Source organism: Hypanus sabinus, chromosome 9 (genome assembly GCF_030144855.1).
Source record: "Hypanus sabinus isolate sHypSab1 chromosome 9, sHypSab1.hap1, whole genome shotgun sequence".
In the NCBI taxonomy this organism is placed as follows: domain Eukaryota; kingdom Metazoa; phylum Chordata; class Chondrichthyes; order Myliobatiformes; family Dasyatidae; genus Hypanus; species Hypanus sabinus.
The window spans coordinates 133,104,659-133,117,252 of record NC_082714.1 but is presented as its reverse complement, the minus strand read 5'-3'; the positions used below and the strand labels follow the sequence as shown (position 1 = coordinate 133,117,252).

The following is a 12,594-nucleotide window of genomic DNA, read 5'->3' as shown; positions in this document are numbered from 1 at the left end:
TTGGAGTATTGTATAGAGTTCTGGTTGCCCCCACCCCCAGACCAAAATGAAGGATATTGAGGCTTTGGAGAGGGTGCCAAAGCCGCTTGCTAGGATGTTACCAAGATTAGAGGGCATTTGCTATAATGGAAAGACTCAAACCATATGACATAGGAGCAGAATTAGACCATTCGGCCCATCAGACCATTCCAAAATGGCTGATTTATTGTGCCTGTCAACCCCGTTCTCCTGCCTTCTCCCCATAACCTTTGAGACCCGATAAACCAAGCACCTGTCTGTAACAATGAATTCCACAGATTCACCACCCTCTGGCTAAGAACATTTTTCCTTATCTTTGTTATAAATGGATGTCCCTCTATTTAGAGTAGGAGTTCCCATACTTTATAATGCCACGTAGCCTTACCATTAACCAAGGTGCCTATGGACCCCAGGCTGGGAACACCAGATTCAGAGGCTGTGCCCTTTGATCCTAGACTCCTACCCTATAGGAACCATCCTTTCCACATCCAATCTGTCTAGGCCTTTTAAAGTTCAGAAGGTTTCAATGAGATACCCCCTCATTGTTCTAAACTCCAGTGAGAATAGGCCCAGAGCTATCAAGCGCTCCTCATACGTTAACCCTTTAATTCCAGGGATCATTCTCATGAACCTCTTCTGGACCCTTTCTAATGACAGCCCATATTTTCTTACATAAGGGACCCAAAACTGCTCACAATACTCCAAGTGCAGTCTGACCAATACCTTATAAAGCCTCAGCACTACATCCTTGCTTTTATATTCTAGTTCCCTTGAAATGGATGCTAACATTATATTTATCTTCGTTACCACCAAATCAACTTGCAATTTAACCTTTAGGGAATCTTACATAAGGACTTCTAAGTTCCCTTGTACCTCTGATTTTTGAATTTTCTTCCCATTTAGAAAATAGGCCATGCTTTTACTTCATCTGTCAAAGAGGATGACCATACACTTCCCTAAACTATATTACATCTGCCACTTCTTTGCCCATTCTCCCATCTGTCTAAGTCCTGCAGACACTCTGCTCTCACAATACTACTTGCTCCTCCACCTATCTTTGTATTGTCTGTATACTTGACCGCAAAGCTATCAATTCCTTCATCTAAATCATTGACATATAATGTGAAAAATGTGGTTCCAACTCTGACCCCTGTGATACACCATTAGTCACCGGCAGCCAACCAGAAAAGGCCCCTTTTGTTCCCACTCCTTGCCTCTTGCCAATCAACCAATGTTCTACCCATGCTAGTATCTTTCCTGTAATAACCATGGCTCTTGTCTTGTTAGGCAGCCTCAGGTGTGGCACCTTGTTGAAGGCCTTCTGAAAATATAAATAAACAACATCCGCTGTCTCTCCTTGTCTATCCTGTCTGTTGTTTCTTCAAGAAATTCTAACAGATTTATTAGGCAACATTTTCCTTGAATGAAACCATGTTGATTTTGACCAATTTTGTCATGTGCCTTCAAGTACCTCGAACCTCATTCTTAGTAACAGTATCATCTTTTCCACCACTGAAGTCAGGCTAACTGGCCTATAATTTCCTTTCTTCTGCCTCCAGTCCTTAAAGTGGAGTGACATTTGCAGTTTTCCAGTACAGATAAGATAAACAAACTGGAGTGGCTAAGGGGAGATCTGATAGAGGTTTATAAAATTATGAAAAGCTTAGAGTGGACAGACAGTACCTTTTTCTCAAGGTTGAAATGTCTAATAGTAGAGGGTATGCATTTAATGTGAGATAGGGTAAGTTCAAAAGAGATGTGAGGGGAAGGTTTTTCATATAGGGAGTGGCTGGTTCCTAGAATGCTGTGTTTGAGATGTAGAGGCAAGTATGTTAGAGATTTTAAAGAGATATTTAGGCTACATCCACACTACAGATAAATCTATAACCAAAGCCTTTCCTCTTCGTTTTTACCCTCCGTCCACACTAAAACAGCATTTTCATCCCCCGAAACCGGAGAATTTCAGAAACGCTCTTCAGGGTGTGTAATTTTGAAAATACTGTTTGGCCGGAGCAGTGTGGATGGGGTAACCGGAAATTTAAAAACGCTGTCATGATGTGTGGAACAGATGGTGATGGCAGCGTGCCATTTCATTGTTTTCTTAAACTCAACTTAACAATTTCAGAACAGACGGCAACGAGACTGAAGCCAGAAGAGTTAGAAATGTATTCATAAGTACTTTGACCCGTAACTTACTGGATAACTAAGTATACTCACTTGGCCCTGTTTTTTGTCCTTGCTCGTATGAAGGTGGTTTACCTATTTATGTAAGTACTTCTCTGACAATAGATGTGTAACAGCCTAATGTAACATTGTATGGAAATACAAGAAATACTGATGCAGACATGTTTTATACATTTAACAAGGTGCTTTATTAATGCAACAGAGTTTATCAGTTTTTCAATGTTTGTCGTCAGCCGGGTCATACTGTCCGTGAACTACGACACCAAACATGTTGCTTGTTTTCAGTAGATGTGTCCTGTGCATGCGCAGTAGGAGGAAATTCGCTGAAATATCCGTTTTAGTGTGGACAGAGATATTTTAAAAAACACATAGTGTGGACGCCTATCGTTTTTATGCGAAACCGGCATTTTCAAAATTATCCGGTCTAGTGTGGACATAGACTTAGACAGGCACATGAATATGAGGGAAATGGAAGGATATGGACATTGTGTAGGCAGAAGAGATTTGATTAGTTGGTCTTTTGATTACTAATTTGATAGGTATGGCACAACGTTGTGGGCCGAATGGCCTGTTCCAATGCTGAACTATTCTATATTCTTGGTTACTGATGTCATGTTATCAGTTTGGTCATTAAATCTATGCATTCTCCTGTGAGTGCTTGTGTTGATTTTCACTCCTAATTTTATCTCCATTATTAAAATTAATTACTTCAGGTTCAGTTCTGATGTAAAGTGCATAATTACTTTGCTTAGTATATCAAAATCTGCTTATTTGTATAAGTTAACAAACTTCCTATATTTATTCAGTATTAAGTTTTCAATATTCACGGGATTTTTATTTCACATGGTTATAAATTCCTTTCCACCTAATATATAAACTTTTTTAAATTGCATTGAAGGAAAGTGGTAAACTGTGCATTACATCTTTCACGTTTTACCTTTTCTAAAGTGACTTTTGCTACAGGGATGGAATTACAATTATCCAACAATTCTCTCTTATTTGCTTCCAGATACTATGGCAAGTCCAAGGACAAGGCGAGTTCTTAAAGAAGTGAGGACTCAAGATGAAAACAATGTATGTAATAAGAATATATTTCTTGATGCATGATTGCTGCTAAATGCAGTGGAATTCACTGAAATACAAAGGGTCTAAGTTTATGGAGGCTTGGTATAGACATATTTGTATCCTTAATCTATTTCTTCAATTATATCATCAGTTAATTTTACTAAAAGGCAGTTTTGAGGCCACTTAATTTATTAAGGTGCGCTCCAACAATAATGTTGACTACCTGTCTTTACTCTGTCACATTTCTGTGCACAATGTTTTCAGATACATCAAGACGTAAGATTACTGAAAATGAAATTGTAAATCATATAATTTGAATAACCACAAAGGTATTACTTCTCTGGAACTTTATAATTTGGCATATTTTGTATTGAAGTATTATTTTTAACAACTTTGATTCTATTGGATAAAGTTGACTTGTGTTGGAAATTTCCTTTGAATATCATTCAAATTTTTCACTTTGGGGGAGGAGGAAAGATAGAATTGACAACATGAAAGCTTTCTTAAATTACTGAAAAAGCAATCTATTCATATATTTATTGCACCTTGCCTTGGGTATCCGTTCGTTAATATCAGCAAGTTGTTTGTATTAAGAGTCATAGAATCTTATAGCATAAAATGATTCATTGAGTCAATAACATTCATGCCTACCTTTTTGCCTGTCTCCAGTAATTTCATTTGCTTGCATTACATTTGTATTCTTCTATGCTTCACCTATTCAGGAGTCTTTCTAAATGCCTCTTAAATGTAGTGATTGTATCTGATTCCACCACCTCCTTTAGTGTCCCACATTTTAATAAGTCTGTGGAGAAAGAACTCCTCTTAAATCCTTTTAAAACTCTTTCCTCTCATCTTAAACTTGTGCCCTCTTATTTTTGATACCCTTACGATGTGAAAAGAATACTGACTATCTGCCCCATCCATGCCTTGAACTTAATTATTTCTACCTCAGGCAATCAACTGTTACTGGCAAGCGATAAACACTGAGGCACACAAAGAAATGCAAAGGACTAAATGATGCTAAACCTTAAAAGACCCAGGTCCATTCTTATATTGTCCTGATGGCTGTAAAATGCAATAATGGAGTTGATGACTAATCATGAGAATGAATATCTATCAATTGGTTGCAAGCATGTTAAGACAAATCCAAGAAGGTGGCAAGCTTTCAGAATTGTAGAATTAAAGTAGCCCACTCCTTTTGAGCGCACACAGCCCGGAATTTTAATGATGAGTATGAAAAGAAGATGGATTGGTTGCTCTGAATTTGGAGTAGACATTGGACTCATCAGGAATTTATCTGTGCACTATTCTATTTTGTTAACTGGAATAAAATATCGCCCAAAATTGTGATATGTAAAGCATTTCTGCATAATTCTAACTAACTTCATATCTGTCCGGTAATACAAGCTGAGAATAATGTTTCAGAGCATTGGAATATACCAGTTTAAAAAAAACTGTATAAGACTGAATGCTTAATAACTTTGAAGAAGCATTTTTTTTGCTTTTTTTAATAGTTTAATTTCATTTTATATTTAGAGTTTGGCTTGCCATTTGTTTACTCTCGGTATGTAGATTGAAGTGTGTGTATTGCATGGCAGATAAGAGATTTATTTGACATGTAGGACCGGTAGTCCTGACGAAGGGTCTCGGCCTGAAACGTCGAGAGTGCTTCTCCCTATAGATGCTGCCTGGGCCTGCTGCATTCCACCAGCATTTTGTGTGTGTGTTACCTTAAATTGTAACTGCTCCTGGTAACTGATAGTGGAATTTTTTAAAGTTATAGAGCATGAATTCTCCAGCAGGCACTTTAAAAATTCACAATGTTAGAAAATGCTGAATTCATTTAGAATTTTAAAGTATCAGTATAAGTAGGCAGAGTTGGATTGTTTCCCACCTTTGCCTACTCTAATACACGATGCTATGCTAATTAACTTTGGAATTACAGGGCCATCAAATAAGGCTGGTCTTTTTTATATACTTTTTTTAAAATTCTGGTTTCTGGTGATTGTACATGTGAAATTTCATTGTTATTATTACAGGAAATCAAATTTATGTCCAGTTTTGTTTTAAAAACTTACAATTAGCTTGAGTTAAACATGTCTTAAGAAAATGGCAGTCTCTCAGAATTATTTTTCATGTTGTCTTCATTTTCTGTTCTAGGTTTGCTTTGAATGTGGAGCTTTCAATCCACAATGGGTCAGTGTGACTTATGGGATATGGATTTGCCTTGAGTGCTCAGGAAAGCATAGAGGTCTTGGAGTCCATCTCAGGTACATTGGCACAAAATAAAAACCAACTGCAAAGTAGAAATGAGAGTAAAACAAATAAGGATAAAACAGGCAGTAAAGTAAAAATGCTGGAGCATATGTAGCCTCTCGTCACTAAATAGAAATTAGATGATGGCTTAAACGTGAGAAATACTGTAGATGTTGGAAATCCAGAGCAACACAGAAATGTTGGATGAACTCAGCAGGTCAAGTAGCACAGATGTTTTTGGCTGAGGCCCTTCATCAGGACTAGAAAGGAAATAGGGGAGAAGTCAGAGTGAGAAGGTGGGGTGAGAGGGAGAAGCAAAAACTGGTAGGTGATAGGTATAACCAGGTGAGAGGGAAGGTTGGAAGTGTGGGGGAGGGGGAAGTGAGAAGCTGGGAGGTGAAGGGTGGAAGAAGAAGGAATCTGATAGGAGAGGCGAGTGGACCATAGGAGAAAGGGGAGAAGAAGGGGCACTAGAGGGAGGTGATGAGCAGTTGAGGAGAAGATAGAGGGTAAGAGGGACGCCAGAATGTGGAATGCAAAAAAAGAGAAGGGGGTCTGGGAAAAATAATAGGAAGAGAGAGAAATGTTCATGCTGTCAGGTTGGACACTACCCAGATGGAATATGAAGTTTTGCTCCTCCAACTTGAGAGTGTCCTCATCACGGCAGTACAGTGATATGTCAGACTGGGAATGGGAAATCAAATTGAAATAGATGGTCATTGCGAAATCTAGCGTGTTGTGGTGCATGGAAGTCTGTGAAATGAAGGAGATGTGGGTGAGGGCAGCAACACTGGTAGAGGAAGGGAAATCCTGTCCTTTAATGAAGGAGGACAGCTCTGATATTCGCTTGAGTTGATTGTTTATTTAAGTTCCCAAACATCATTGCAGCCCCAAACTTGTTGGAAAAATGAAGCCCAGTTTTTGTACAACTTACAATCTCAGTTTTTTTTCTCAACATAGTGGTAGATATCATTTTGCATTAATTGTTCTTTGCGAGGCTTAACATATTTGGAAAGGTTCCTGTCAGATTAAGAGTCCTACATCAAAACCCAGTTTGATAAGATTCTTTAAAAATGAATGATCAGTATCTCTGTTAAGTATTTTTGCAGGGCACTAGAGCACCATAGTTAATACAGTATTAAGAATATGTTAGTACTTATAAATATTTGGTTTAGTAAAGGAGGTTTTTCTACTTGCAGTAAACAGATTTTCTTAACCAATAAACTGTTGACCTACAATGCAGTGAAAATTAACTATTTTCTACTATCTTGTAGCTTTGTACGGTCTGTCACTATGGATAAATGGAAGGATTTAGAGTTGGAAAAAATGAAGGTTGGAGGTAATGCAAAATTCCGCCAATTTCTGGAATCACAAGATTATGATCCATGTTGGTCGCTACAAGAGAAATACAATAGTCGTGCTGCAGCTTTATTCAGAGACAAGGTACCAAGGTCATTGAATTAATGTGGATTAAATGCAATTTAGTTGGACCCTAACTGTGAAGTGTTCTTAATCAAGTAAATTTTATTGGGTTAACTGCAACCCACAGACATTAAATGTACGACCTTAAGGAAAATGGTGACTTTATTAGCATATCATTGCTTTGAAATATATAACATCCTATTGAATTGTAATTGAAACCTCATCCTCATGCTAGTTTCCACTTGTTGCAAAATATTTAATATGGGGTGTTTCTGAAGTGTCAAAGTCTGTAAAAGAGTAAGTTTGTTATTGCTCTTCTCTTGAGATACATTTGATATCTCAAATTGAATGCCTAGTTGCTATACAACAGGTGATTATAATATCTTTAGTGGGTAATTATGATGTTTCTCATGTCCTTATATTTGTACTAAAATATGTTTAAAAGCATAAATTGTCCTTCATTATATTTGTTCATTGTTAATGATGATTGTCAGTAACAAATTTTTGTATATTGTTGTCCATTGGTTTATTGCTTAGATGCATGTGAATGAATTGTTTGCTTGCTGTGTGGTACTTTCGAAAAATTAAAACTTGTTCAGCTTAAGGTCTTAAATGTGGGCTTAGTTTAGTCTGTAAATCTGAGTATTTGTCTCTAAACTCCTGTTCCTTGAATGATGGTGATTGTTTCAGATGGATGTTCAGGTTCCCTTGACTCTGTTTGAAATGGTATAATTATCAATGTTTGTCAGATATTATTTGAGATATGTTTAAGTGCTGTGGAAGTGGTTTTTATTCTTGAAAAGCTGCAGGATTAATCAGTCCAGAATTGTCTCGAGCCATCTATTGCTCTAATTAGGACCAATGTAATTTCTTTTCATATAAACTAAACAAAGAAATTTTTCATTTATTTGCTTTAACTGAAGTAAGCAATATTTAATATGTTCAATCAGAGAGTTCGTACATTTAAGGGTGATTAATGTTAAGCAAAAAAATAGAACCTTTCTCTGCTGCTCTCTGTTCTCTGTTTTTGTGATTCTATATGTATCTTAATGGTACGTATATCTTACCGGAAAGATTCATGCTTACTATTAGCAATAGCTTATCTATTTCAGGATGGCTCCTATAGTGAGTTTTCCTTTAGGATTCTTTAGAGGCATATTAACAGCCAAGATGTGTCATTAATATTGTGCATCTTTTATCGATGATAGTTTTAGAGTTAGAAACTAATCAGCAATTTGAGCCCAGACGAGCAACCCCTCCCTGTTAATAGTTACTATCAAACAGTGGATCATTTGGGAATCATCATCCCAAACACTGTAAATACGAAACCATCCTCAGTTGATTAAATACGATAGGAAAACTGTCTGGGAGAAATTTTAAAATGCAATTTTTCTGCATTATCCTGTGTATTTTCTGATACCTCATGCAAATAGTGAAGCTTGGGGGCTTAGCATATATTTTCATCTTGTTTCTTGGCAACCATTTTAACAGAATAGTTTCTGCATCATTAACAATGTACACATTCATATTAATGTGTTTCTTTAAAAAATCTGAGTTTTGTTTGTTCTGAAATTACAAGTTTAAATAAAATGACAAGCTGACCCATCTGGCAGTCTGACAGACAACAGAATATTCACTTATTTTTCTTGTTGACTTCCAGGTTGCTACCCTGGCTGAAGGTAGAGAATGGTCTATTGAAACGTCAGAAGCTCGGAATTGGACTCCGCCACAACCAAAAGCGTCTGTTTCTTCAGTGCATCGGTATTTAGTCCTCACTCTTTTATTAATGTATCAAAGTTGTATATAATGTTTAGTAAAAGCTTGATAGGATTAAGCAGGCTTCAATAAAATGATTAACCTTTTGTGTTCATCAAGTTGATACAAAAAATTTTTAAAAAATCATAAAAGGCAATGCCATAGTAAAAAAAAATTAAAATAATAATTTGTGTGTAAAGTTCTTCAAGCACTGTCCGCGGACCTAGATTTTTGATCTTAGTAGTAGACCAAGCCAGTTTTTTTGTGCAATATTTAGCTGCTGAACCCTGATAGTTCCGGATTTTATTGGGGTCTTTAGTTTATGGGCTTAGCTCACCAGAAACCTCAAAACTATGGCAAGTTTCTGAATTGCATCCAGCGATCTGAAATCATTGCCCCCGGAGTTCAATTTCCACCAGAAGATCTGGGGAATTAAACAAAGGATTCTTGGAATGGAAACTGTTCACACCCTTGAAGGCAAGATCCAGAAGAAACCTAAAGAACAGGAAAAACAGGTGACCACCATGACAACTGCCACAGTGGCAACGTGGATAGTGTTTCTGTCTTAAAGCTCTAGTGACCCAGGTTTGATAACCTCCAGTGCTGTCTGTGTGGAATTTGCACTTTCTCCTTGTGACCATATGTGTTTTCCCCTGGGTTCTACTCTTCTATGTCCCGAAGTTTTGTGTATCCCTTGTGTAGTTGGGTGGTTGGAGAATTAGGTGAAATTGATCAGTAGGTGAGAGGCTACATAAAAGGAAGTGGGGGAGTGGCTTTGCTGCTGCTCTGAGATCTGGCATTGATGTGATAGGCTGAACGGCCTTCTATGTTGTAATGGAATTTATGATTTCCTAAGAACTGACAAAGCAGTTGATGGCCTGAGTACCAAAGATTGTACCCTGCTGAGATCCAAGGGCAAAACTACCTTCACTGCTGTCCCAAAAATGATTTTTTAACGAAAATTGTTCTTTGGATTATGGGCTATTTACAGCTGGCACCTCAGCACGGCAAGATTGTCTTCTTCAATCTGCCAAATGTAGTTGAGAGATTTGTGAACCAATACCAGCATCTTCTCCTTGGCTGGCATATTTACCATTCAGACATTATAGTAAGTCAGCTCTTTTTCATAGACTATGATATTTGTATGTCTTATCAGACCACCCACACCCCCTCCCCTACAAGCAGATACACTATTACATTAATAGCATTAAAACAATAATTCAATGATGCATTGAAAATCTCCATTGAAGATCCACAGACTTGGTAATCCCTGGCCCATGATCACTCAAATTGGAGGAGCACCATTTGGGGTGGCATTGGGCATCTCAAGTGCATGCACCAGAAACATTCAAATCCAGAGCAAATGATGGAATGTGTGCAAATTGCCTCTCAAATTGCACATTTGCTCAATCAGGCACTTCCTGTAGTTTTCATATTGGCTTCTTGATCAGTTACCTATTACTCACAAAATCAGAATGGAAGAACTGCCAAATAAGAAGAATGATTTTATGATTGCATTCTTGTCATCATCTAGTAACTGAAATCACCCCTTCTACTTCTCCTTTTTTTTTTCCTCTTCATCTTTAAAATGCTACTTGACACTCTATACAATCATTTTTGTCATCTCCCTGCTATCGGTGGATCGGTGTCAGATTTTGTTTGATAATGTTCCCGTGAGGCACCTTGGGACATCTTGGTTGATCAGTGCTCTTTTCATTGTTAATATGGCCCAGGCACGCCTGACAATAAATGGCTAAGTTGGTTATGCACCATAAAATTTCATCAGTTTCCATGGACTTAAGGGAGTAAAGGTGATAGACTGAGAACTGAATTGTTGACAGAGGCAATTGGCAGTAAAGAAGAAATGTATTTAAAAGTGTGAAACAAAAATGCAGAAGATTGTGCAGATATTGGAATGTTAATTGGAAATTTTATTTGGCTGTTGGGCTTAGGATTTTGATACAAACAGATAAAAGGCTAATGCTTTGACTTCAGTACAGTTGGTAATGCAGGACTGGAAATGGAGAGAGTAATTGTAAGTAATTCATCTATTGAATGGAAGAAATACAGCCTTTTCACTTTGTAGGAAGTTAATGATGAAAATATGGGATGATCATTGAACATGTGTAAAAGGTTGAATAATGAAGGAATGGGGAATTAGTGAGGGGAAACTTAAGATTCTGAACAGTAAAATTTAGAAAGATATTTCCAGATGAGGAATATATGTAAGAACAGACCAGATATTTTAATAACTGATGTTTAGTGGTATTTCTTTGTGCAGAATGATTAACAGGTGATTCATCTGATGGGATGGGAGAGTTCGAAATTAGATTTAATTTAAGAGGCAGTTAAACTAAATTGGGAATTTACAGTCATTGATTATTTTGGAATCATGAGTCTAATTAAACTCAGTGACCTCTTGCCTTTACTTATCTTTATGATATGAAGATGGAACAGCTCAAGGTTATTGGATATATTTTAGAACTGATAAGTTGGATGTTTTTCAGCACAGAATAATGTGATCTTTCTCACGAGAAAAATAGTCTGTAATTTATTACCACTAGCGCAATAGTCCATCAAACATTAATATGAGAAAGAAATATTTGGAGTAGTGAAAAAAAACAATAGGACATTTGTAGCATAACCAGAATGAACATGAAAGCAAAAAAATCTATGGATACTAAATACACCTCCATTTACCTCTACAACTCAGTAGTTAATTATTGTGGTTTAAGATAGCTGAACTTGAAAATCTTGTGAGACTTTTAATACAGCTTTGGACTTTCAGGATGAGAGTGGTATTAAGTATCTTTGTCAAAAGGTTGCAGCTACAAATTTCACCTCTACAGAACTTGTGTTTCTTTAACTTAATCAAAAAAAGTTGAGAATAATGATGAATATTAGATTCGGTGAATGCTAATTGCAAACTGTGTTCTGAATTTGGGTTGAAAATTCTATTTATTTTAGCAAGCATTCAGTTTTCTGGAAGTTGCATGTAATAGTTGATTGCTGTTCTGTCTTTTAATTGAATCTGATCAGGTGTTCTCTTGAAGATAAACTCTGAGCTTCCTAGCTCAGATAAGGCTGATCAGATGAGATTATTGGAAGCTGTATTTCCAGTGATCAGCTCCATGGGGCCTCTCTTGTTCAGCAGCAAAAGGGAGAGTGAATAGCTTTATTTTTAGAAGAAGCAGTGTTTTTATTGCTCAGGTTTGATGTGTTGGTATTTTGTGTAAATTGTGTACATGCACATGCCGCAGTAGAATAGCAGTTAGTGCAATGATATGACAGGTCAGGGCATTCCGGAGTTCAGAGTTAATTTGTCTGTCAGGAGACTGGATGTCTTCTCTGTGGGATGCATTTGTTTTCTCTGGTTGCATTAGTTATCTCCCTCAGTCCAAAGACATACCAGAGAGATTAATTGATCATGGGAAATTTTCCAGTGATTAGGTTAGGGTTTGTCAAGAGTTGCTGAGGTGGTATGGCTTGAAGGGCTGGAAGACCCATTCCGCATTATATTGCTTAATAAATAAAATCTCAGAATAGGTGACATAGGATTGGAAGATGTAGAATCCTTGTGGATAGTGTTAAGAAACTGTGAGGCTAAAAATACACTGATGGGAGTTATATACAGGCTTCTGAACAGTAGCCAGATATGGAATATAAGTTACATGAGGGGAAAAAAAGAGTATATTTTAAAAAAAAGGCAAAGTTACATGGAAGATTTCAATATGCATTTAGATTGTGGGAAAATCAGGTTGGTGCTGGATCCCAAGAGAGGGAATTTGTAGAATGCCTACAAAATGGTTTTTTAGAGCAGGTTGTGGTTGATCCCATTGGAGGAAAGGAGTTTCGGAATTGGATGTTGTGTAATGAACCAGATTTGGTTACGGA

General features: G+C 37.1%; 1 protein-coding gene across 1 annotated transcript in view; it reads left to right on the top strand.

Moving 5' to 3' along the window:
* The window catches only part of arfgap1 (ADP-ribosylation factor GTPase activating protein 1), a 64,022-nt gene that overhangs the window by 29,552 nt on the left and 21,876 nt on the right, over positions 1 to 12,594 (top strand). The window contains exons 2-5 of the mRNA XM_059980612.1: positions 3,212 to 3,276; positions 5,428 to 5,537; positions 6,798 to 6,966; positions 8,606 to 8,706. Of these exons, the coding sequence (XP_059836595.1) occupies positions 3,217 to 3,276; positions 5,428 to 5,537; positions 6,798 to 6,966; positions 8,606 to 8,706 (440 nt within the window). The 5' untranslated portion in view covers positions 3,212 to 3,216. The remainder of the gene's footprint in view (positions 1 to 3,211; positions 3,277 to 5,427; positions 5,538 to 6,797; positions 6,967 to 8,605; positions 8,707 to 12,594) is intronic.